The 23,825-nt window shown below is 42.3% G+C and overlaps 1 protein-coding gene across 1 annotated transcript in view; it reads left to right on the top strand.

Moving 5' to 3' along the window:
• The first annotated feature begins 900 nt into the window (after positions 1 to 900).
• Positions 901 to 23,825, top strand: part of eva1aa (eva-1 homolog A, regulator of programmed cell death a) — a 52,501-nt gene continuing 29,576 nt past the window's right edge. Inside the window, exons 1-4 of the mRNA XM_066698666.1 lie at positions 901 to 1,165; positions 18,667 to 18,881; positions 21,864 to 21,987; positions 22,561 to 22,713. Coding sequence (XP_066554763.1) covers positions 1,063 to 1,165; positions 18,667 to 18,881; positions 21,864 to 21,987; positions 22,561 to 22,713 — 595 coding nt within the window. The 5' untranslated portion in view covers positions 901 to 1,062. The remainder of the gene's footprint in view (positions 1,166 to 18,666; positions 18,882 to 21,863; positions 21,988 to 22,560; positions 22,714 to 23,825) is intronic.

Genomic DNA, 23,825 nt, shown 5'->3' with positions numbered 1-23,825 from the left:
TGTCTAAAACATATCCTAATTTAGACTGAAATGCAAGCATGTATTTTATTTAGTTTTTAATCATGTAGTGCAGTAGTCATCTTATTAGCGTTGTCATACTCGGTATTTACCACTAGGGGTCTCCACCGTACTCGTATAATACCATTATCACACAGCTGTATCAGAGGACCCCTGTTTAGAAAGGGCTCTTGGGCTCTGTCCCAGCCTGCAGCACAGGGACTCTTCGTGTTGATCCCAGGAGACCCTCGACTTCATCCCACCAAACTCTTAGTTATTAAGAATTGTAGAGCTTTCTTTGTATGATTTGAGCGGTGTGTGTGTGTATGTGTTTGTTTTCTTCTCTCTGTGGTATCAGAAATACTCTATAGCAGGGGTTCCCAACTCTGGTCCTTGAGGAACCCCTACCTTGCTGGGGTTTGTTTCAACCGAGCTCTCGCTTACTTTATTGAACCCTTGACTAATAATTTGCTTATTTGACTTTTTAAATTGTTTAACTGATTCAAATGTTGGTTCCTTAATAAAGATACGGTCCTTATACAATTTTATAATTAAAAGCTATAGGTGTTTAAAATAATGAAAAGGCTCTGATTTAGGAAAAGATTATGGGTTCAATTAAGTAATTGAGAGCTCGGTTGGAACAAAAAACGTCAGGATAGGGGTCTTCCAGAACCAGGGTTGGGACCCCTGCTCTATAGGCACTGCTATAGGCGTGTGGTTTTCTGCTCATTCTGCTCTCAACGTGTTTAACACACCGATCCGCTGCAGCTGAACCCCAGACAGCACTGATGATGCTGGCGCGTCTGCTGCACTACATGTGCTTTCAGAGGCTGCCAGTCGAAATGCCAGGCCCCTGCGTGTGGGGCATTAGGACCTCGCCGAAACCCTGCGCAGGTGGGCTGGGGCAAGTCTGCTGAGTCCGCCGCTGCGGTGGCCCTGCTCTGCTCTTCACTGGGATGGAGTGACTGCCTTGGTCAGAAATATGGGACTGGGATCCTTACATCGGAGCAGTTTAGTCAGTCACTGAATAGACTCACCCAACGCAAGAAGCCGCCGCAGTTTAAGATGTTTGTCTCGGATGTGTCTTCCCCAGCTTTCCATGTGGCGCTTCTGCTGGGAATTACGTGTCTGAGCATCTCCAGCAGCGGCTGCGCGGAGCTCTTCCCAGGTAGGACACGCAGCCAGTGACCACTTACCACTGCGGCGCTCTCACCCTGAGCACTAGGCTGCCGGCTTTGCAATCAGTAAAGCACTGGTTTGGTGTAGTTCTCACTGATGTCTGCGCTGTAACTTGCATTTCAATCCAGGCTAGTGCTTCGTGTCGATGCGTCTTGAGGTTGGAAACCAGAAACAAACGCAAACTCGGGACAGAGCTGTGTGGACACATTGACTCAGGGACATGTCTTTCATTGGCCTAAGCGAAGGTTTTGTCCCGAATCTGTTTTCTATAAAACGTATCATATTTTAATAAGCGAATTAGCATGAATCAAAATTATCTACAGGCTTTACTAGCAGATCACATCGATTTCGAAAGAAAATGACTGAATTGTGAAGTAGCTACACTGGACTTGGTTGTACGCGCATGTTTCACAAGTGTATCAAACAATCTTGCCATGTACATGTATGAGCTACAGTGCCCGTTTATGAAACGTAATCTGTGCTTGAGATTGAAATGTAAATCCTCTTACTGCGTGTCAGCAACTGTACTAACAGTCATGGATTTGCGGAGAATTTGTCAACATAACAAGTATAGGGGGTTAAAGGAAGCAAAAACCCTTGCATTCATTTAAACGACCATCGGATTCTACGTGATACTCGATCCTACATGCAAATAAAAAAAAAAAAACTCTGTTTGCAAGTGATAATTAAATGTTAATTTGGAAAAATAGCGCAGACCTGTTGAGTCTTCACAATACGTGTACACAGAGTAAAGCATCGTGCATGCACTTACAAAGATGCGCAAAGTATCACACAACATATTGTTTCTAAATTATTTGACGCTTTAAGTAATTATCCGTGTGTCACCTTATATAGTTTAACTTTGTGTTTATGGTACCGGCTCGCACAGTTGGCAGTGCGGTGGTACAGTGCGGTGTGCCCAGCTGTCTGTGGGTCTGTGTGCCCAGAGCTGCTGCTGACTCCCAGGACAGCGCGCTTTGTCAATTTGTCTTCAAAAAGATCCCTTTAAACAGCTTTAAAATGGCTGGTTTGACGTGAAAGCTCTCTTGCCAGTTGCTTTTTTGGGCTGGTTTTGCCAGGTGCTTGTCTGGCTTTTCAGAGCCCACAATGAAGCAGCTCCCTCCGCTGGTGTGACGGGGTGGCCGAGGTGTCATCGCCTCTCAGTTTGAATTGCAGGTGACAGAGAAGGTGGGGAGAAGAAAAACCCCGCAGGACTGTCATGGGACTGTGATGGATCCTGCGCTGTTTCTCTGCTTTGAAAGTCTTGTGTAGGCAACGCAGAGCTGATTCATTTATCGTGCACAAGCTGCAGGCTGATACTACAATAATTTGAACATTTCACTAAACATCTCAGATATTTTGGTGGCGTTTTTAGTTTGGCAGTGCGAAGTCCTCTAATCTGCAGGGTTTATTGGAAGACGACTATTTTAAAGAATGAATGCTGCATTCATGTGAAAGTATTTGCTGTTTACAAAATAATGTCAACGAGTAAGCAATCCTCTCAGGCCATTGTGAAGCTCTTCAGGTAGTTAACAATTATGCTTTGTTGTGTTTTGGAAAAAAAAACATCAAAGACAACATTGTAATCACGATTTATATAGAGAATGTGGAAGGTTCAGATCAATTAAAATAGCAGTTTATTCTCACAGGGTGGTTTCCAACTTTTCTAACAATTCTTGACTGAGGTGACCATTGTGCATGTTGTAGCTGTTTGTAGCATTGATTTTAACACTGCAGTAATATATGAGAGTTTTGTGATCTTAAGCAAAAAGCCTGAGATTGTGTGAATACTGTGTTGTGTTGGTCTGTACAATTTAAGGTAATTTAATGCTCTTATAAAGAATGCTCTGGAGGGAATACTGATGGAAAAGCTTTTCTCAGATTTAATCTACATGCCATTTATCTTCAACCTCCCACACAAACCTTTGATAAATATGTTTATTGTGACTACAGTATGTAGAAATGTGAAAACTGTAGACTGAGCAGGTCCATTCATGTCTCTTTTTGGGCAGAAAGAATCATCCCATTCCAGCGTTTCCCCACAGTGAATCTGAGCCCTTCAGAGTGTTTCTGTGTGTATAGAGAGAACTGGAGGATTAATTAGGTAGCTAAGAGAGTCAGTGAAGCAAAGCAGGAGGACTGGGGTTGGCTTCATGAAATACGAGAATCTTACATTCTCTGCCCAACTGTGAGGAGAACCGAGAGACTTAGAGCAAAGGGACAGATGACAGTTACAACAAAAGCATTGATTGGCCTGTATATGTCACAGGCATTTATCAGCATGTGGTGTGCAAACAAGTGAAGAAACTATCTGTTCCCTTCATCCCCTGTGATAAGAATCATTCTCACCTGAGCAAACTGCCCTGCAACTCACTTACAAGCTGTTTCCACTTCACTGTGGGGCGCACGATTTGTCATTAGCAGCTGAGCTGGTGGTTAAGGTGACCTACTATGTGGTTTTACCTGGAAGGTGCTATCATTGAAGGGGTTTAAACAAAGTCAACTCAATGGCTAGATTCAATACAATTAAAAGAGGACTATATCAATACATTTTATATAAATAGACCATGCTCTTCACTGCGTATAATATTATCGCTGCAAATCCCTGTCTTATTACCCTTTTATCCACTTTTGAGAGTATCCACTTTTATACAGTTCATATAAAGGTCATGGCAGACCACTAATGTTATACATACACTACTTCATTGTGTCTCAGTTCTAATAACTTGGTGTTAACTCCAAATGTTCTAGTTGTCAAAAGTCTGATTAACTTTCGTTGTTTAAATTTCATAGTCACAGATTTATACAGAATTCAATCCTACAGATGCTCAGGCCGAGAAGTCCTGACTTTGTTTAAGGAGAACGGAGCGGGATGTGCAAGTCTTCATTGTGCTTTCCACATGGTTCCTTACCTTTACATCCTGTAAGCATTTTCACAGAGCAGTCTGCTTTAGCTTAATCAACAGCTTTGTTTTGATGCATTTTCCTCACTACAATTTAACAGAATTCTTGATCTATATAATTGAAAAGTACAGCACATCAATTTTATAAGCTTTGCCCCTGAAAAAAGACAGATACACTTAGCTTAGTTGCTGCTGAGTCAGTTACTGTCAAGCTAAACAAATTGTAGGAGGATCAGAGAAGCAGAAAGATTATAATCTGAGGATTTCATGTGTTATTTTCGCAGTGGAAGGAGAGCATGAACTAATACAGCACAAAGGTAGAGTTCAAAGCAGTTTTATTTCTGTGTTTATAGGGCAGTTTTGAATGAATGATTTTATGCCTGTGCACACTGTACTATCCCACTGTACTATCTCTGTCAGGAGCTGACAGAGGCCACAGTTAGTCATTGCTGCTTTACTGTTTTTTGAATGCAGGCTGTTCAAATCAACACTCACTGCGATACTGATGAATCAGCCAGGCCAGCACAGGTCAGCTGCACACCCTGAGAGCCACAGGAGGTTCTGGTCTCCTAAATCCATTCATGAAAATAAGTACAATTCAGAATTGCCAGATTCTGTTTCCCATTTTATTCCCAGTGATTTGAATGATTGAGACCATTCACTGCAGCATCTGCTCTTGCTCCTGCTCTGACAAGACAGGACAGCCTCAGACTCCTCAGGAGAGGACAGACACAGGCACAGGTCATACAGTGTTGGCCAGGACAGACACTGAGGTGCTGGACAGGGCTGCAGCTTAGACCTGAAGGAGCTCCATTATTACCACATTAATGTCTGCAGAAAGATCAATGAGAAGGTAATCTTTACTGCACCTTTAACTCCAACAAAAATCATGAATCGTAGAATACCAGGTATGTGGAATGATATGCAACACTGAGAGCCTTGCAGTGGCTGCAAAAAAAAACACTACAAAATCAAAATTATGCTTGTTTAGTGCAGTGCAGGCTGATGCTGAAACTAACTGGTATGAATGTACTGGAGAATGACTTGTTGTCACATCTAATTTCCCACATAATGTGATTAAAGTGGAGATGCAGAGTTCATGTCATACAAGTTACTGTGAGTAATTCCACTTGCATGTAAATACTGCTCTGTCTGTTTGTACCAACAATAAGGTCTTGTTCCCATCTGCTTTTGTTTGCAGAGGATTTCTACACTTTCCTAACACAACTTGAATCTATTGTACTGTTCTTATTTTAGAACTGTGTGTATTACACACAACTCCTTTTCAATTCAAATTAAATGGAAAGTTCCCTCTTTGTTTGTAAACGGCACCTATTGAGCCATTTGTGTGGAGCTGCCAGCCTGGGGTCCCGTGTAAAGGATGTGGAGTTTGTCATGGTGATTTGGCTAGGTCACTGGGGTCACTGCTCTTTACTGTGACTATGGGAGAGCCATGCCTCTCCCCCACGTGGTGGACAGGAGTTTTGGGTTTCAGCTGGAGGTCTGACCCTGCTGCCGCTCTCAGGGTGTTGGTAATGGGAGCCTGTCCATGGAGGTTTTCTCCTGAGACAGATTTTGAGCCATTAGCGTTATGTCGCCTTTAGTTCCTGATCTGTCTTCAAATCCTGTTTTGATCAGGAAATGTTGCTTTAGTTTTCCTCTATCAAACACGTACGCATGTACCAAATACCACGGGCCTTATTTCTAAGCCTTCTCAGCAGTGGAATCCTTCCAGAAACTCCTCCTTTGCTGCTGTGCCAGGTAGTCTCTGCTGAAAACAGTCTCAGCCTCGTGCTTTGTTTTGATTGAAGCTGCTGTCATGTTTTTTTTTTTTTCCAAGCCAGCAGAGTTTGATAGAGTTCTGGCAAGATCTCTCTTCTAACCTGGGAAACAGGGTTATTCATTAAACTTCAGATAGATTTAATACCTTCACAATTCTATTGCTGTTTCTCTTCATTGAAAGGAAGTTTCTCTTTTACCATGCAAAGAAATGCAAGTGCAATTTTAAAAAGCATTACACATTCATTCACTCTTTCACATTACTGTAATTTTAAGCACTTTGCCTTACCTCTAATGTGTACAGTGTGTAATGTGTAAATTAGTCTGTTTAATCTTGAACTTTGTCCTTGAACTCATACGCTCTCTCTCATTCCAGTCAGTTTCCTGAAGTTTGTAAACACATCTTCCAGAGGTCACTTCTGTCTCCTCCTTTCCCCATAAGGTTTAAATGAAAACATGCTCTGGTTTTTCCATCCCTTCTTTATTGATGTTAATGATTATATGCATATGTTTGTCTTCCACAAAATACACCTTTGATCAGTTTCACAGCACGGTAAGCATTGAATAACATCTGTGTAAAATACAACAGCTACCCACTTAATTGGCACCTTGACTTCAGTGTATTAATATCCTTTGTGCAACACCTTTAAAATTGAGGAATACTCAAGAGGAAACTGAACCTAGGTTCATTTATGCAGTTCTCTCTGCTCCTACGGTCTGTTGGACTGTAGAAATCAGTGTAACTGAAAGGAAATGGGGCAGAAGAGTAAATATTGGCATTAAAGGAAGTAGAGAAGAGTGAAAAGGTTTGCTGAATGGTAGAGGAATGCCATTCTGTCTTACAGTATGCAACACAAGAGTGAACTAATTCAATCTGGTGTTCTCTGTTTGGAAAATACCAGAGAAGCTGAGTGTACAGCACATTAAAGAAGGCAATCGATTACACTTTCCTACTTTAACCACCCCTTCATTATCCTATAACTATGGTTAGCATTCCTGATTGTCTAGGTATTCCCCAGCAATAAGTATTTCTCATTTTTTTGTTATTGTATACAAAGAATGGTGACTGTTGGCCTAGTAGCTTTGTTTACTGATTGAAGCCTGATTTGTTATGAATTGCTCCTTGGCTTAGCTAGTTTCAGCTCAGATAAGCCTTTAAAAAATAAGGAAACTTGGCTTGACTCCTTCTTGAAATATTTGGTAAATAAAGACAGACCTCTTAAGAACTGTCTTCCACATTCTATTGTACAGACTTGCATATTGATTAAAAAAAACTTTTGGTTCAGAAGCAATCCCTATTAAGCTAAATCTGAAATCAAATGTAAGTATTCAGGAGGAAGGTCCTGGTTTCTGTGGTCACCAGTCACAATGAGATTGAGATTTTATAAGCCTTTGTTATTGTCAGCCTTTGTCTGATCTGAGCAGATGTTCTAAATTGATTGTAATCTAGCCTTTGGGGAATTAAGTGCACCCTTAATAAAACTATTAACAAACTGATGAAGAGCTCCGATAGCTCTTTTCCACCGACAGGCTCGGCCTGGGAAGCAGCTGATCTTTCCGCACCGGCGCGCTTTTCCACCGGTTTTGGAACCGAACGCTGACGTCACTGGTGTGGGCGTTCCCAAGCGCGGAGTAGAAGAGAAAAACACAGTAATAATAATCAGCACCGAGGCGACTGCGACTTTAAACCCTATTATACATTTCAATCAAACTCATTCAGCGTCACACACAGCGGATACACTGTAAAAACAAAACAAAAAAACGCGAGATCACACATGTAGCAGAAACGAAAATACAGCTATACGAATATGCAAAGATAACTCAGCCTTTTATTTGTATTTATTTGTATTGATGCATTAAGGGATTTACAACGATTCGATGTATTGAAAACATACAAGTTAAAGTTAACATGCATTCGTCACCGCGCACACAGTTCACATTTTCATTCATTTTGTCTTCAGAGAAGACACCGTAACAGTGTAGAAGTTCCAACAATACATAATTACGCAGGAGCGTAATTAAGCATAGTTTATTAAAGTGTAAAACAGCAAGAGTGCTGAGCAGCCCGGCAGATCAGGCTGCTGTATTACAGTTAAACTAAACAGAATATTAGCAACTGTAGAGTCCTGACCTCAGTGGGAAGGTCATTTCACTACTTAGGGGCAAGGGATTGGTTTTGGAGGAAGGGGAGTGGAGAGGGGGTACAGTGAGTTTTCTGTTGTAGGGGGACCAGAGTGGCCTGGAGGAGAGATTAGACTTTGCAGGTAGCTTGGTTGAGTCTGGACAAGACAATGGTAAGAGCCAAAGTCTTGAACAGGATGCAAGCCAAGCTTGGTAGCCAGTGAAGGGAGCAGAGCAGTGGAGTAGCATGTGTGAATCGAGGCAGAGAGTAGACCAGACGAGCAGCTGAGTTCTGGACGACCTGGAGTGGGCAGGTAGCAGATGTAGGCAGGCCAGGCAGGTGGTAGTTGCAAAATTCAGTTTGGACAAAACCAAGGTCTGGAAGAGCAGCTGGTTTGAGCAATTGGTGAGGAAGTGATGGATTCAGCACTGGCCAGCACTCCTCGGGAAGAAGGTGTGGAGTCCTCAGATTGACACCCTGACTCCACTCATTCAGTGCCAGTGGCGTTATAAAAAGAAAACTGGATTGCTTCCTAATGTGAAGAGGCAGGAGGAGTGCCTTGGAGTCTGAGAGCGAGAGTGAACAAAATACAACTACTGTAATGTGTATGGTAACGGTTTATGAACTTGATTATGGGTTGGATTGGATTGTTGGCTGTATATGTTTGTCTTTATTATTTTAATTTCTTGCCAGACACCCTTATCCAGGGCGACTTTATGAGTTAGGTGCAACTCCTCTCTGAGCCTACCTAAACATGAACAGGTCTGTCTCTAAACATATGTTTCCTAGAACCCAACTTTTAAAGAGCCCCCAGCAAGGTGGTCATCCCCCCACAGTGTCAATGTGTTTTTTACATAAATATTCCCACAAATTATGTAACCTGTTCTGTGAGGTGACTTTGTTTCAAAGTCCATCACTGATGAAACCATAGATTAATCTGAGGTCAAAGTCATCATTCTTTTTTTTTTTTAAGATATATGTATGTATGTATGTGTGTGTGTGTATATATACATGTATGTGAATATATGTATGTACAGTGAGAGAAAAAAGTATTTGATCCCCTGCTGATTTTGTACGTTTGCCCACTGACAAAGAAATGATCAGTCTATAATTTTAATGGTAGGTGTATGTTAACACTAAGAGACCGAATAACAACAAAAAAATCCAGAAAAACACATTTAAAAAAAGTTATAAATTGATTTGCATGTTAATGAGGGAAATAAGTATTATAGTCAGACGTTTCTTGTAGTTGGCCACCAGGTTTGCACACATCTCAGGAGGGATTTTGTCCCACTCCTCTTTGCAGATCCTCTCCCAAGTCATTAAGGTTTCGAGGCTGACGTTTGGCAACTCGAACCTTCAGCTCCCTCCACAGATTTTCTATGGGATTAAGGTGTGGAGACTGGCTAGGCCACTCCAGGACCTTAATGTGCTTCTTCTTGAGCCACTCCTTTGTTGCCTTGGCTGTGTGTTTTGGGTCATTGTCATGCTGGAATACCCATCCACGACCCATTTTCAATGCCCTGGCTGAGGGAAGGAGGTTCTCACCCAAGATTTGACGGTACATGGCCCCGTCCATCGTCCCTTTGATGCGGTGCAGTTGTCCTGTCCCCTTAGCAGAAAAACACCCCCAAAGCATAATGTTTCCACCTTCATGTTTGACGGTGGGGATGGTGTTCTTGGGGTCATTCCTCCTCCTCCAAACACGGCGAGTTGAGTTGATGCCAAAGAGCTCGATTTTGGTCTCATCTGACCACAACACTTTCACCCAGTTCTCCTCTGAATCATTCAGATGTTCATTGGCAAACTCCAGACGGGCCTGTACATGTGCTTTCTTGAGCAGGGGGACCTTGCGGGCGCTGCAGGATTTCAGTCCTTCACGGCGTAGTGTGTTACCAATTGTTTTCTTGGTGACTATGGTCCCAGCTGCCTTGAGATCATTAACAAGATCCTCCCGTGTCGTTCTGGGCTGATTCCTCACCGTTCTCATGATCATTGAAACTCCACGAGGTGAGATTTTGCATGGAGCCCCAGACCGAGGGAGACTGACAGTTATTTTGTGTTTCTTCCATTTGCGAATAATCGCATCAACTGTTGTCACCTTCTCACCAAGCTGCTTGGCGATGGTCTTGTAGCCCATTTCAGCCTTGTGTAGGTCTACAATCTTGTCCCTGACATCCTTGGACAGCTCTTTGGTCTTGGCCATGGTGGAGAGTTTGGAATCTGATTGATTGATTGCTTCTGTGGACAGGTGTCTTTTATACAGGTAACAAGCTGAGATTAGGAGCACTCCCTTTAAGAGAGTGCTCCTAATCTCAGCTCGTTACCTGTATACATGACACCTGGGTGCCAGAAATCTTGCTGATTGATAGGGGATCAAAATCAGCAGGGGATCAAATACTTTTTTCCCTCACTGTATGTATATATACACCGATCAGCAAAAATATTATGACAACTGACAGGTGAAGTGAATAACACTGATAATCTCGTTATCATGGCACCTGTCAGTGGGTGGGATATATTAGGCAGCAAGTGAAAATTTTGTCCTCAAAGTTGATGTGTTAGAAGCAGGAAAAATGGGCAGCGTAAGGATCTGAGCGACTTTGACAAGGGCCAAATTGTGATGGCTAGACGACTGGGTCAGAGCATCTCCAAAACTGCAGCTCTTGTGGGGTGTTCCCGGTCTGCAGTGGTCAGTACCTATCAAAAGTGGTCCAAGGAAGGAAAAGCAGTGAACCGGCGACAGGATCATGGGCGGCCAAGGCTTGATGCATGTGGGGAGCGAAGGCTGGCCTGTGTGGTCTGATCCAACAGACGAGCAACTGTAGCTCAAATTGCTGAAAAAGTTAATGCTGGTTCTGATAGAAAGGTGTCAGAACACACAGTGCATCGCAGTTTGTTGCGTATGGGGCTGCGTAGCTGCAGACCAGTCAGGGTGCCCATGCTGACCCCTGTCCACTGCCGAAAGCACCTACAATGGGCACGTGAGCATCAGAACTGGACCATGGAGCAATGGAAGAAGGTGGCCTGGTCTGATGAATCACGAGTTCAAGGTGTTGACTTGACCTCCAAATTCCCCAGATCTCAATCCAATCGAGCATCTGTGGGATGTGCTGGACAAACAAGTCCGATCCATGGAGGCCCCACCTCGCAACCTACAGGACTTAAAGGATCTGCTTCTAAAGTCTTTGTGCTAGATACCACAGCACACCTTCAGAGGTCTAGTGGAGTCCAAGCCTCGACGGGTCAGGGCTGTTTTGTCGGCAAAAGGGGGACCTACACAATATTAGGCAGGTGGTCATAATGTTATGGCTGATCGGTGTATATATATATATATATATATATATATATATATATATATATATATATATATATATATATATATATATATATATATATTTACAGTGATGATATATCCAAAAATACTGATACAAAAGCTATATGAATGCTCTTTAAATGTATTTCGAGGTCAGATATATTTGTGATAGTTGAAATCATTCTTCACATTCAACTAGTCCTTTTTATATTTCAGTTATTCCAAACAAAGAAAATAAGACAATTTATGATGAATTTATATTGGTTTAGTACATCACCCTTTACAGTCTAAGAACATATTCGTAGGAATGGCATAACAATAATAATAATAATCTCAACAATAAGAAAACTTTTTTTTCTTCTTTAAATTCCACACATCTGTCATTTGTTCTCTGGAGCAGTGTCTATCAGTTTTTTTGTTCCACAGACCACCGATTCTCAAGGGATTTTATAGGCTGTGAAAATGAATGTGACAGATGGATGAGTTGAATGGTGTTCATTGTGGGTGGTTGGAGCCTCACTGGCTGGGGAGTAGTTGCTGACAAACTTTCTCACACTCAAGTAAATACAAACAAGCTCTGTTGCAAAGGGCCGTGGACAGCTCCACAGTGTGCGGTGAAGTGTGTTTGAGTGGGGCTGTGTAGAAATAACTGAGAGGCCAATCCCTACTGGGGTCCACGGAGACAGCAGACAGACTTGTCCCCACAGGGCTCCACTGAGACGGCCCAGTCCCCACTGGAGTCCACAGAGACAGACGTAGCTCGGTGAGGCACCAGAATGATATAGAGTAGAGGGAGTTGGGCTAGTGGAAGAATGTGCTGGGGTTGTTTCTCGTACGTCTCGCTGCCTAATGATTTGTGAAGGATCATAGCAGATGGAACAGAAATGTCGCTCCTCTCTGAATAATCTTGAAGCTTCTCATGGAAACCTTATAGCTGCAGGGCTGGTAGAGAAGAGAGAGAAGAACCACCTGTGTTTCATAGGTGTCTCTACTAGTGAAGAAACTGCAAAAGTAAAAGTTTAGTTTTCCAGTAGTGAACCATCTTTTACTTGGAAGTCTGCTGGGTCCAGAACAATTACACATCTAATTCTTGCATAATTAAAATGCAAACATTGATATCTCTGCCATGATGGATATTTTGGGATCACATTTTAATTGTTTCATATGTGAAAGTAATTGTAAAATTTAAAAGATGCCAATCCTCCAACATAAGAAGTAGGTGTCAAAAGTTTGGTAATGTCATGTTGTGTGTTGGTGGTCCCTGGAATCTAGTAATGGACCATTCTCCCAGCTGAATCTCCTTCAGCAATATCTGGCCACGCAGTGAACTGGGAGTCATCTTCCAACACTTTTGCTGTGCTGCAGTAATGTAAGGCAGTACTGCAGTGAACTGTTTGTCCCAGTGCTGTTATATCTAGTGCTTTAAACCCTGAAGTAAAGCTCTCCCTCATGTGTTTAAGACACCTCAGCTGAGCTCTCCTGAAGAAGTGGGATGAGAAGCTCTTCAGACAGTTCTCTGAACTTCTCATTAATTGCTGTGGTTTGTAAATATAACCAGTGTCTGTGGGGAACTGGGAATGGAAAATAATGAAATAGCCCAAGTGTGGTGAATTGCATTGCAGATATTCTAGTAGATGTGTTGGCACTAATTATGATGCATTTTTAGAATATTCATATTTAGAGCTGTTTGACATTTGAAAAATACTGCTTCCTTATAACACCAGACATCATATCTTAAAGCACATATCTTTGTGGTTTCCAATTGATAATTTTATTCCAAGAGAAAAGAGTATAAGCATGCAGACTTTGAACAAATAGGCTTCCCCTATAAGCCTGTGTGGAGTGCTGTGAGATGTCAAAGTGTGAACAAGGGGATTACCGGTCAGCCAGAAAGCAGGCGCTGCTTTCAGCTCTCAAATGAAAGGCTATGTTGCTACAGAAGGAAAGCTTTTATTTATTTTCTTCTGAATGGGCCGCATGCCTCGGTAGGAATGCAGCAGGCTCCCATGCCTCCCTGGTGGGTCATCCTCTAAAAGCTGGTGCTCACAGTGTCCTCTGTGCTCTTCAGCAGGAGGCTTCAGATACAGGCCCCTCACTCACAGGTGCGCAGTGCCCAGCGCTCTGGAGTACAATTCGGTGTAGCTTGATGGACAAACCAACATTGTTACCGAGATGACGCAACACCTTTTTACAAGGAGCTAGTGATGGGGAATGCCCTGCTTTCGAAGATCGAGTATAGCCTGAATAATGGCTTAAGTATATATGGGCAACAGTGTGGAGTAGTGGTTAGGGTTCTGGACTCCTGTGTGGAGGATTGTAGATTCAGTCCCAGTTGGGGGACACTGCTGTTGAGCAAGGTATTTAACGTAGATTGTTCCAGTTTTATTATTTATTATCTGTATTAATGGGTAACTATTTTTACATACAATGTGACGTATGGTCTGTAATGGGATGCAAGTCTCCCTGGATAAGGATGTCTGCTAAAAATGTAATCATTCACATCTATATATTTTTGCCCTGGGTATTTGTGCCTGTTGGTGAATAATGTCAGTTTCTCTTGCTTATGTTCAGGTGTCCTTTGTTGGGAGCATGTTGGTCATAAATCAAGGAAGAATTATATAGAGAAATGAAAACAGAATTGTAATAGCCAGATAAACGAGACATACATTTGATGTGCTATCCGTGTTTAGTGCTTTACATTTTTTTACATACATCAGAAATACTTCCCAGCATTTGTGCCCAATACACTGTCTCTGGATTTTGACATAAAACCAGAAATGTCACAATGCCACTAATGAAATGTAATGTATGGTACTGTATCTCATGATTTCTGCAACAAGCCTATTAAAATTAATATTGTTACATCTGCTTATCACCGGAAAACATCAGTGGTCTAGTCATGTAGATGCACGGAATCTGACTCCAGCACTAATAGCATCTCAATCTTCTTAAGCTCTCCTTTTCTAAGCTGCTTAACCATTGTCTTCTTCACTACAGATGGGCACTATCAGTCATCTTTTACATAGACAAGGATTGCAAAACACAGGAAGCACAGGCTTCCTGTAGCAGGAGAAAAACAAAGGACCCTGTATTCCTTTGAAATGTCAGGTATAAATGTAGGTGGTAGAGTAGCGTATGCACTAATTACATACCTGTACAGCTGCTTGTCAAAGAAAAGGGAGCTAATGACCTGCCTCACTGTCTAATGAACTTGTTGGGCACATTGCAGTTTGTACAAGGCAAGGCCATCTGAAAACTGAGACACGACGGCAGCAGTTTCTCTCCGTCTCCTATGAGCTTGCAGAATTAGTCCCACACTGAGACACTTGGATTATGAGGAGATATTGAAAGATTGGAATCATTTTGGCCTTAAATTAAAATGCTGATTTGACAAAGCTCTTTTAAATTAAATAGATTTATTCCCACTGTTTCTTCAGTTTTGGCAGTGGAAACTTACTTAAAAATATCATTGCAGCAGTATTTGAGCACCAGGAGTCGGTCTTGTACACAAGCAGAGACTCCAGGCAACTGACATGCCAGTGTTGCCCCTCTAGTGGCCACTTCCAGCACAGCCTGCATCAGGTTTTAATCTGCTGTAGCTTTAAAGTGATGGACCGTTTCTGTGCTTATCAGTCTAAAATCACCTTAGAAAACAGATACTAGAATATAATTAACCCTGCTCTATGGGGAAACTTGTATTCAATTCCTTACACTTTGATTAGCCTTTTTATATAATTAATTAATGAATGTCCTGCTGGCTACCCTGCAGGATTTAGGTCTAGGGCGCCACTAGCCAGCTGGCACTCTGGGGTCTGGTCTAAACCCAGGCCAGTCCGTATGTCGGGTCTTTAAACCAGGCCAGCCACTGCCTCACAGGGGCACAGAGCGGCTGTTACATGCTTGAAGTGAGGATTCAATCAGTGTGAAACCCTCATTATTCCAGCCATGTGATAGGCCAGCCCCCTCTCTCCTGCTCTCACCTTTTTCTGGGAGACTCGCTGATTGATGTGCTGAGGCCTCGGTCCCATCATCACAGGTCTGAGGGGGGTGGGGGGTGTCTCATCTCTCTAGGTCGGATTGCTTCTTTACCTTTTGGTGAGCTGTAGGTGAATCGGTCTGCCAGTCTCCGCTGATCTGTGATAATTAGACAGGATCATAACCTGGTGAGAAACTGGCAATTCTGAGGTAAACGCATGCAGCTGGTTCCTGAGTTAGTGACATCACAGCCAGACACCCCTTTCTTTGCCTTGTGTTTCACTGGTTTATCTCTGCCTGTAACTATTGACAAATACCCGAAGGTGGTGGTTACAGCTGCATTTTCCACCTGTGTATATTCTTATTAATATTATTGTAGTTATTGTTATTAATGACGAGTCAATAGCTTGCTTTGAGAGACAGGTCTGTGTTCTGTGGGTCTTAGGCTCAGTGAGCTGCAATGAACTGGAGCAGCCAGAAGCGCCCCTGCCGTGTCCAGTGCTGAGGAGAAGGTGTTTGTACAGATGCAGAGGAGCTGAAGGGAGCTGGCAGAGTGTGTTGAATCTGGAAGGGAGGCCAGTGTAGGGTAGGACTGCTGCTCTTTTGGAGGAATACTTTGCCTTTGCTTTAATGCTAAACCTCTCTGTCAGCTGTGGGAAAGCGCTGTGGTAAGTTGAGCAGTCTTACACTGGTGACGCACATCTGAGGAAACTGAGGAAATCCTTGAATAATAATGAAAACAAGTGGTTTAAATGCAAATGGTTTGAGTTTTACACCAGTCCATTTTTCATTTCCAATTGTAACCTTGTATAATGAAGCCATGGTGATTTTCAATTCCCCAGTTTTCTTCACACGGTTTTCCTGTTTCGTAGGGGAATTTTAAAAGGCCATCTTTAAAATTATGGTAAGGTGCCTTGATATGTTTCAGTGGGTGAGAAGAGCAGGATTACATTTTATCTGTGTGTCAGAGCTGCTCAGTTCACTGGGGTGTCTGTGATCTCTGACTGACACTTCACTGGAGTCACAGCTTTAGGCCCTTGAGGGGACTCCTCTGAAGACAAATTGCATGTCTCTGTGATGCCACCGAGGGCCTACTGTGGTCCCGGTCTGAGAGTTAATTATTCTCTGCTAGCGTGGCACTGTCCTCTCACCTCTTCCTAGATGTCTAACTGGGGTTTATGGATTCTCAGCAACGCAGAAAGACAGACCCATGTAAGGAGTATTACTGTTCTGGCTGAAATAACTCGGGGCATCTACAGTTTTGTGCAGCGCTCTGCTGGGAGGAAGTATGGCTTTATAGCTTGTATCAGATCTCCTACCCCAGGATGACTGAATTGATGTTTCTTCTCATGAAAATACCTTCAATTCTAATGTGGAAGCGTCAGATGATTGTGTGTGATCTGTCCTGTCTGACTCTGATTTTCTTCTCTAGTTCCTCTGCTCTGTCTCTGTGTACTTGTCTCACTCTTCTCTGACCATTCTGTCCCTGCAACAAGGACATCAAACAATAATACAAACAATAACGATTCCAGAAGAGGAGATAATTCAGTATATGCTATGTAGCTTAAGAAAGTCCTGATATTGTATATGTACTCACGCCCCTGTGTATGGTCCCTTGATAAGTATTGTAGTGATATCTTTGCTTTATGGTATTGGGATTCACCACCAAAACAACAAATAATCAGACAAGTAACACATGAGCTACCCCACCCCCCAACACACACACACCCAGACATAATGCAGTCCCGCATATCCACAGTCCCAGATCACAACAGTATGTTTAATTCCAATCTGTAGTGTATGTGTCTCGAGTCTAATAATAAGGTTAACATGAGGCAATCTTACAGTCTAGTTATTGTGATTGATTCTATAACTGTAGATATAGGCAAGGTTTTCTGGCTTGTTATTACTTGGCTCAGATCTAACCCTGTTTCTGTGTGTGTGTGTTAGATGTGCCATCTTCCAGTCACCTGCTGCAGTCCCTTCTATAAATGTTAATTTAATTATTCTTGCAAGTGGCCTTTGAGGACCATCCCTTGATCCTTTAAGTGCAGTTGAGGAGATAACAGCTGCTCCAGGTGAGGGATTTGCTCTTAGTCCTCCTTGTCCCTGTAATGCAGCTGCCAAAAACCTGCCAAGGTCATTCAGCACTGTATGAAGAACCATGCATTACCTGGACCAGGTGAATCAGTAATTACCTACAGCATTTTCTAAGCATATTCACATTGAGCTTCTACAGTTTTTTCTCATTGTTGTATCTCATGGTATGTAGTTCTTCAGTCACTGCTGTAGTGGTGTTGAAAAAGTGAGCTCCATTCCAGGTGTCTCTGCTGTGATGTTGCTTATATTCTGGATTGGAAAGCCATGTGAAGCCACAAATATAGAATTGCTGTGACAAGGATCCCACCCTCAATACAAATTTCTTTGTGCATATTTGCTGCTAACCTGCAGATAAAGTTGCTATTATCTGGGGGACAGTTTCAGTCTAGGTCTAGAATAGAACAATATTTATTGAATGAGATATGTCGTATGGGATAAACCCTAAAAGGTAACTCTTTACAATTTATAATTGCCCTGATATGTATTTAATGTCTTCAGTTTCTTTACGACTGCCTCATTCTGTTACTGCAGGGGAATCACAATGGATCATGTAATTTGATTTATTAGAGCAGCAGGACAGCCTACAGGCCAAAGCAACCAAGCAATGTGACATTTTAGTGTGGTTGTCCACCTTTTCATGGAAACATCCATCTGCACTACAATTATTCTAGGCTAATTTATATTGTGTTGAGATGTGATATTTGATATTCTAAGCAATACGGTTTTGTGTAAGCACGTTGCGATAACCGTGGAGATACAGATGTGTAACCAGCATCCTCTCAGAGCCCCATTGTCTGGCACCGAGACACTAAGCTGTTTACTTTCACATACCAAACGGGCCTAATTGGCCTAAAGCAAAGCTGCTGCTTCCCATTTGTGGCAGCTCTTATCATGTGTTAAAAAATATCGTCACTCCCTGTGAAGCTGCTGTGATCTTTGTTTGGCACCATCAGTTCCTGTACAGGAGTCAAAACCTTTTAGGAAAGAGCTTTGTATCAGGAAGAATGCCTTCATGGGAGGCTTATGTATTTTTCCACTGTGATCAAGGCCATTATTAAATAAGCAAGTGACTCATTGGGCATAACCCTGGCACCTGTAGTCATTCCTTCATCAACCTTGGCCTCTCCCTTTTCATTTTCACAGCAATGTGCTTTTTTTTTCAATGTTATAAAAGGTCTATTAATAATAATAAGAAAGTTATATTGCTTGTTGGTGTAGGTGGGCCTGGCCCTGTCCCTGCTGCACTGTGCTATACCGCAGATATCTAACAGCTGCTGTGCTGTGTTGTTGCGCAGGGCACCTGTCCAGAGCACTGAGGAATTACAGTGAGCAGGCGTGTGATGGAGAGTACTTGTCTGTGCGCTGTCCTCCCAGAACCACCATCAGCATCCAGTCCTCCTTCTATGGCCAGAGAGCCCAAAGCCAGCAACAGTGCCCATCCCACTCCCGCACCCCCAGCACCCCACAGCACCGAGACGGGACACCCTGCTCTGTGTCCACTTCACTCCAGGTGAGCCTGCGCCTCCGCTTATTTACAGACAATCATTTTAACTAATAATTTGTGACATTATTTTTACTTTGAGTTGTTGTTGTTGTTGTTATAATTTTCCCTGATATGTGACATCAGTCTTGGTCCTGAAATAAATCTTAGTATATTTTAATTGAACTGAACTTAAAAAATATATTTAACTGGGGATAAACCTCAGCCCTCCCATCCGAAGTCGTTATCTGTGCTGCACTCCTTGTGGTGAAGAGCAGTGTGACATGTGACCCTCTGTCACAGTGTTGACATGGGGAAACTGTCGCCGTGTTGACACTCTTGCTGAGGAGGTGACCCATGTCTTGATGTGGAGATTCAGTCCTCTTGCAGAGAGGTGGCTCGGGAGCTGATTCTGCAGTGTATCGAGTATCAGAATGTGTGAAAGCAAATGACAAAGTGTAGAATCCAGGTGGGAAAATCTATTTTGTCTAAGGGTAGTTGAGCTTTGGATTTATTTCAATTGATGTCATTCACCCTTATATGTCTGATAATTTGATTCAATTATTTTAATGTTGCTTATGGCAAAATATATAATCTTGACTGAATAAAGGTTTAAAGCTGTTCTTTCCAGGTAAACCATTTGCGTCTGACATATTTGCTTAAGTTTTTTGTGTATAGCTCTGACGTTGTGTATGCTTCACTGAGTGACAACACATTTGCAGCTGTCTGTGGGATGCTGAGATCCAGGGTTTGACCGTGCTTGTTATACCTGTGACTTAACTGGTTTGTGAATACAGAAGAATGGTCATATGCAGTAAGTTATATAGAAGGAGAGCTCTCTCAAGGAGGCAGCAAAGAGCACTTGCATTCAGCCTCACAGAATGAATCACAGAAAGTCACAGAAGAGCTCAATCTTAGCTGTATTTATTTATTGTGGTTTTGGGAGATTTGGGTGAAGTGGGTGCTTGATGAGTGGGCAACTGCACAGTACTTAAAGTAATTGCCCTTCTGGAAACAAAGCTGTGATTATGAATGTCAGTAGAGCACTGAGTGTGTAGTCTGTGTTTTCAGTCAAGACTTGTGCTTATAGTTTATTGTGTACAGGTTTTACCTTATTACAGCATCACTACCTGCACAGGTATTCCTCATGACATAATATGCATTTGTGTTTTTAATTCCTAGATTTAAGCCTAATTGCCCGTAATCCTATAATACACAAGTATTAACTATTCCTCCTGGAATGCAGGGCAATATCTGAGGTTAAAATGTAAAACGATTACAAATATCTGAATTCCTGTAGCAATATGGTTTGTACTAGCCTGCACTAGAGGGGACAAGAACAGTGCACATTGTGTACTTAATTCTTATTGCCTTCCTTTCTAAATTAAGACAGATATACTTAAGCTTACTACTACTGATTTTCTGAACTGGCCCCCTACTCCACCGTCCAAAATGGATGTTGTTGGTTCAAGTGCAGTTTTGTCTAATATGAGAAAACAAGCAGATTCAACACTTTAAGAATATCCCCTGTCCCCTATGAACACCCCTTGTCCACTATAAAACGTGCCATTGCCCTCTATAACAGTTTAATGAATGACTGACTGATATAAAATACACAAGTGATTGATACATTAAAAGATTGTAGTCTATTTACACTAATGTTACTAAAAACATATATAATGTCACCTCTTCTGAGGTATATGCATAACTTGCATAGTAGCACGGACACTAACTTACTTCCTGTTATCTCTGTTAATCGCATATTTTTTTTCAGGTTGCACTAAAACCCGCTTTATTGATTAATTTTAAATCGGATCATAGTTCGTTAGGAAGCAGAGAGACAGAACTTTCGGCATTGCTCTCTATCCCTCCTTATCGGAGATAGCACAGTGTGAAGTTGGTGTGAAATAAAATGCATATGTGGTGCTTTAGGACAGTTTATTAATAATAATAATATGTAGTAGTAGTAGTAGTAGTAGTAGTAGTATAAGTGAAGAAATATATATTGATCCACACCTGGATGAAGGCCTCCCCAAGATGTTTCCGCTTGCTTCGATATATAGCTTCTCTTTTCCATGTCATGCCTGCAAACTTTATGATTTCATTTTCCCATTTTCTATATGGTCATCTTCTGTTTGTTTTCAGATCCATTCATTGTTATTGTTATTCCACGCAAACCTCTTTCCATCATTTGGTCATCTGCATTTTCTGTAATATTGTGTTTAGTGACCAGGTTTCAGTGAGCACTGGTAGTATGCATATACTACAAATTGATTGATGTATTTTTTTAATAATTAAATTTGAAAGTGAACTGTAGGCCTATGAATTAGAAAAACACATTTAAAAATCACTTTTTAGTGCTGACAGTTCAGATTAGGAGTGTTAAATTATTAAAACAAAGAGGGATTCAAGATCTTATCAACATAAATCTGCTCATTAACCGAGTCTCTGAATTGTCTTTAAAAGTATGTGCTGAAAAGTGTATTAGTTACTGCTGTAATTTTTAGAGCATGTGTCTGAGGCCGGGCGTGTTGAGTGACAGGTGGATTGTTTACAGTTCTTTAGTCTTCTCAGCACTGATCAGACCGCACATTGCCTGGAGCCTGGGATACCTGTCTCAGTGTGCACACATCACCTGTCACATCTAATCCTGGCTGAGGAACATGCCCCAGGGTCAAGTATTATAGAGGCCCGAGTCCTCACGTTTCATAGGACCCTGTTTGACTGTCTCTGTGTTCCCAGTGTGGCAGAAAATGCACAGCAGTGTGTGGGGAACATTCAGTGTTGTGGATAAGACCTTTCCTGTGTGGGAGCACAATTCAGACCCTGAGGTTAATGGTTATTTTCTCCTGACCGCTACCCTGATTGGCTCCAGTGCCTAGCTGAGAGCCAGAGCTCAAAGTGGGGTCAGTCTGTGCTCATCACAGAGAGATGTTAACCTCCAGGCCTTCTAAACACCATAAACTTGTGTGGTAGTTGAAAAAATGTCTCTCTCTCTCACACCTTGTGTAGAAGATGTGGGATGAGTGCCAGGACAGGAGGAGCTGTCACATGCTTGTGAACAGCCGGCTTTTTGGACCTGACCCCTGCCCGAGACACAGCAAGCACCTCACTGTATGGTACAAGTGCCGGCCAAGTAAGGACCCTCCACCTATCTCTGTCTCTCCCTCTTTCCCCTCTCTCTCTCCTCCCTCTTCCCATCTCACTGCTCAATTGTTTACATTGCCAGGAGCCCAGTCACCCCTACGCCAACACCTGCTTCACTGATTTTCTCGGGTTGCTTGATCTATTCTTTCAAGGAAAGAATAACAGAACTGAAGACTCAGACTTCCTTTTCTTCTCTGCTGTTTCTTTGCCCGTGCACTCTCAATAACAATGAGTAAGAATTCATGAAAATACCATCCTTAGATCATTTATTCTTGTCATTTCAGTTTGATAATCCTCAGACTGAGCTGTGATTTCATGCATTCTATTTTGTGCCTTCTGCCCCAAAAGAAAATCCAAGTGCATCTCTCCTTCTTTTACTAATATTTTTCTAATTATTTTTCTTTTTCTTTTTAAAGCACTCCAGTTGAGATATGGATATATAGGCACTCTTTTCCATTGTTTATTCAGACGTTTTTAAAAGAAGCTTTCATAGTTTTACTAATGCAGCTCTTTTAGGCCTTTCCACTCAGCAGACACTGTGCTCTCTGTGCTTCATTGGTAGATGAGTATAAGAGCAAAGTGGTGTGTGAGGGCCAGAGGATGAGGCTGAGCTGCAGGCGGAGCACGGTGATTGCAGTGTACTCTGCGCTGTTCGGACACTCTCTGGAGGGCCGTGTGGATTGCCCCCATGCCAGCAGCACAGCCCCCGCAATAGGTAAGAGCAGCACAGTGGCAGGGTCCCACCACATAGCCCTGTGACATCACATCACATGACCACACTCTGCTGTTTCCCGACACCTGCTGTTTGAACAAACTGGATGTAGAAGCTACTTTTATTCATAACCAACATTTTGTTCAGGCTTGACTCTGGAGCCGTGATCAGAGGATTTAACAAATGCCTTCCAGTGACCGTACCTGTTCAGGCTGACAAGATAGTTCACATTAAGTGATATGAGCAGATGGCACCAGAATAAATACCCTCCAAGTGTATCAGGTTTACAAAAGCCCAGCAACCAGGTTGGAAATGCAAACATCAGATGGAGTGGAATATGAAGGTTGAATGTCATTAGTCACCTGCGTCCATTATAGCAATGGATCATGCCCTAGAGTCTGTCTATAATATGACATCTGACTTATTCATACCTTGCCAGGTTTCATATTACAAAATGAACAAATAAAGTATAATATTACTTTATTATAGCCCTGCTGAATAGTCAACTTTAAATGTCTGTTAGAGATACCAAATCTGTCATGGGTCTGAGAGTTTTCTCCCAGTTTGTAAGTGGGAATCCAAGGTTTCTAAACACTTCAAGTATATTGTATCCAAGCAACGTGGTTAGACTCTATAAAGAAGTGTGGTGTGTAGTCTGCTATTATGTGTCTCGAAGCTGATTTAGAGGATGTTTACAGGGGGAACATATTTGTAGAGTACAAAACCTGTAATTAGCACTGGCAGCACTAACCTACTCGAGTACAATATGTTCACCAGTCTTACAGTTCCTAGCCATTTTCTCTAGCTCTGTACTGTAAATGTGATTAAGAATCTGTGTTGAAATTCCTGTTGTTTTAAGAAAATAGGGTGAATGCGTTTGTTGCTGTTGCTCTGTGTCATGTCTGAGAAACCCCCTGTCAGTGTGCCAAGTTGGAAGAGCACTTTAGCTTTACTCAGGAAAGTCTCCACTGGGCTTTGTAACGAAATTACCTGATAACTCAGTCTGCACTGTGTAGACAGTGTAGGCCAGTGACTGGCGATAGGACACATCACTGCAGACAATCGGCTCAGCTGGAAAATACAGACAAGCTTTAGGTTGTCATTTAAAGTCATAT

Source organism: Amia ocellicauda, chromosome 1, assembly GCF_036373705.1.
Source record: "Amia ocellicauda isolate fAmiCal2 chromosome 1, fAmiCal2.hap1, whole genome shotgun sequence".
NCBI classification, from domain to species: domain Eukaryota; kingdom Metazoa; phylum Chordata; class Actinopteri; order Amiiformes; family Amiidae; genus Amia; species Amia ocellicauda.
Note: the sequence above shows the minus strand (reverse complement) of the source record. Positions and strands in the feature narration are given on the sequence as shown.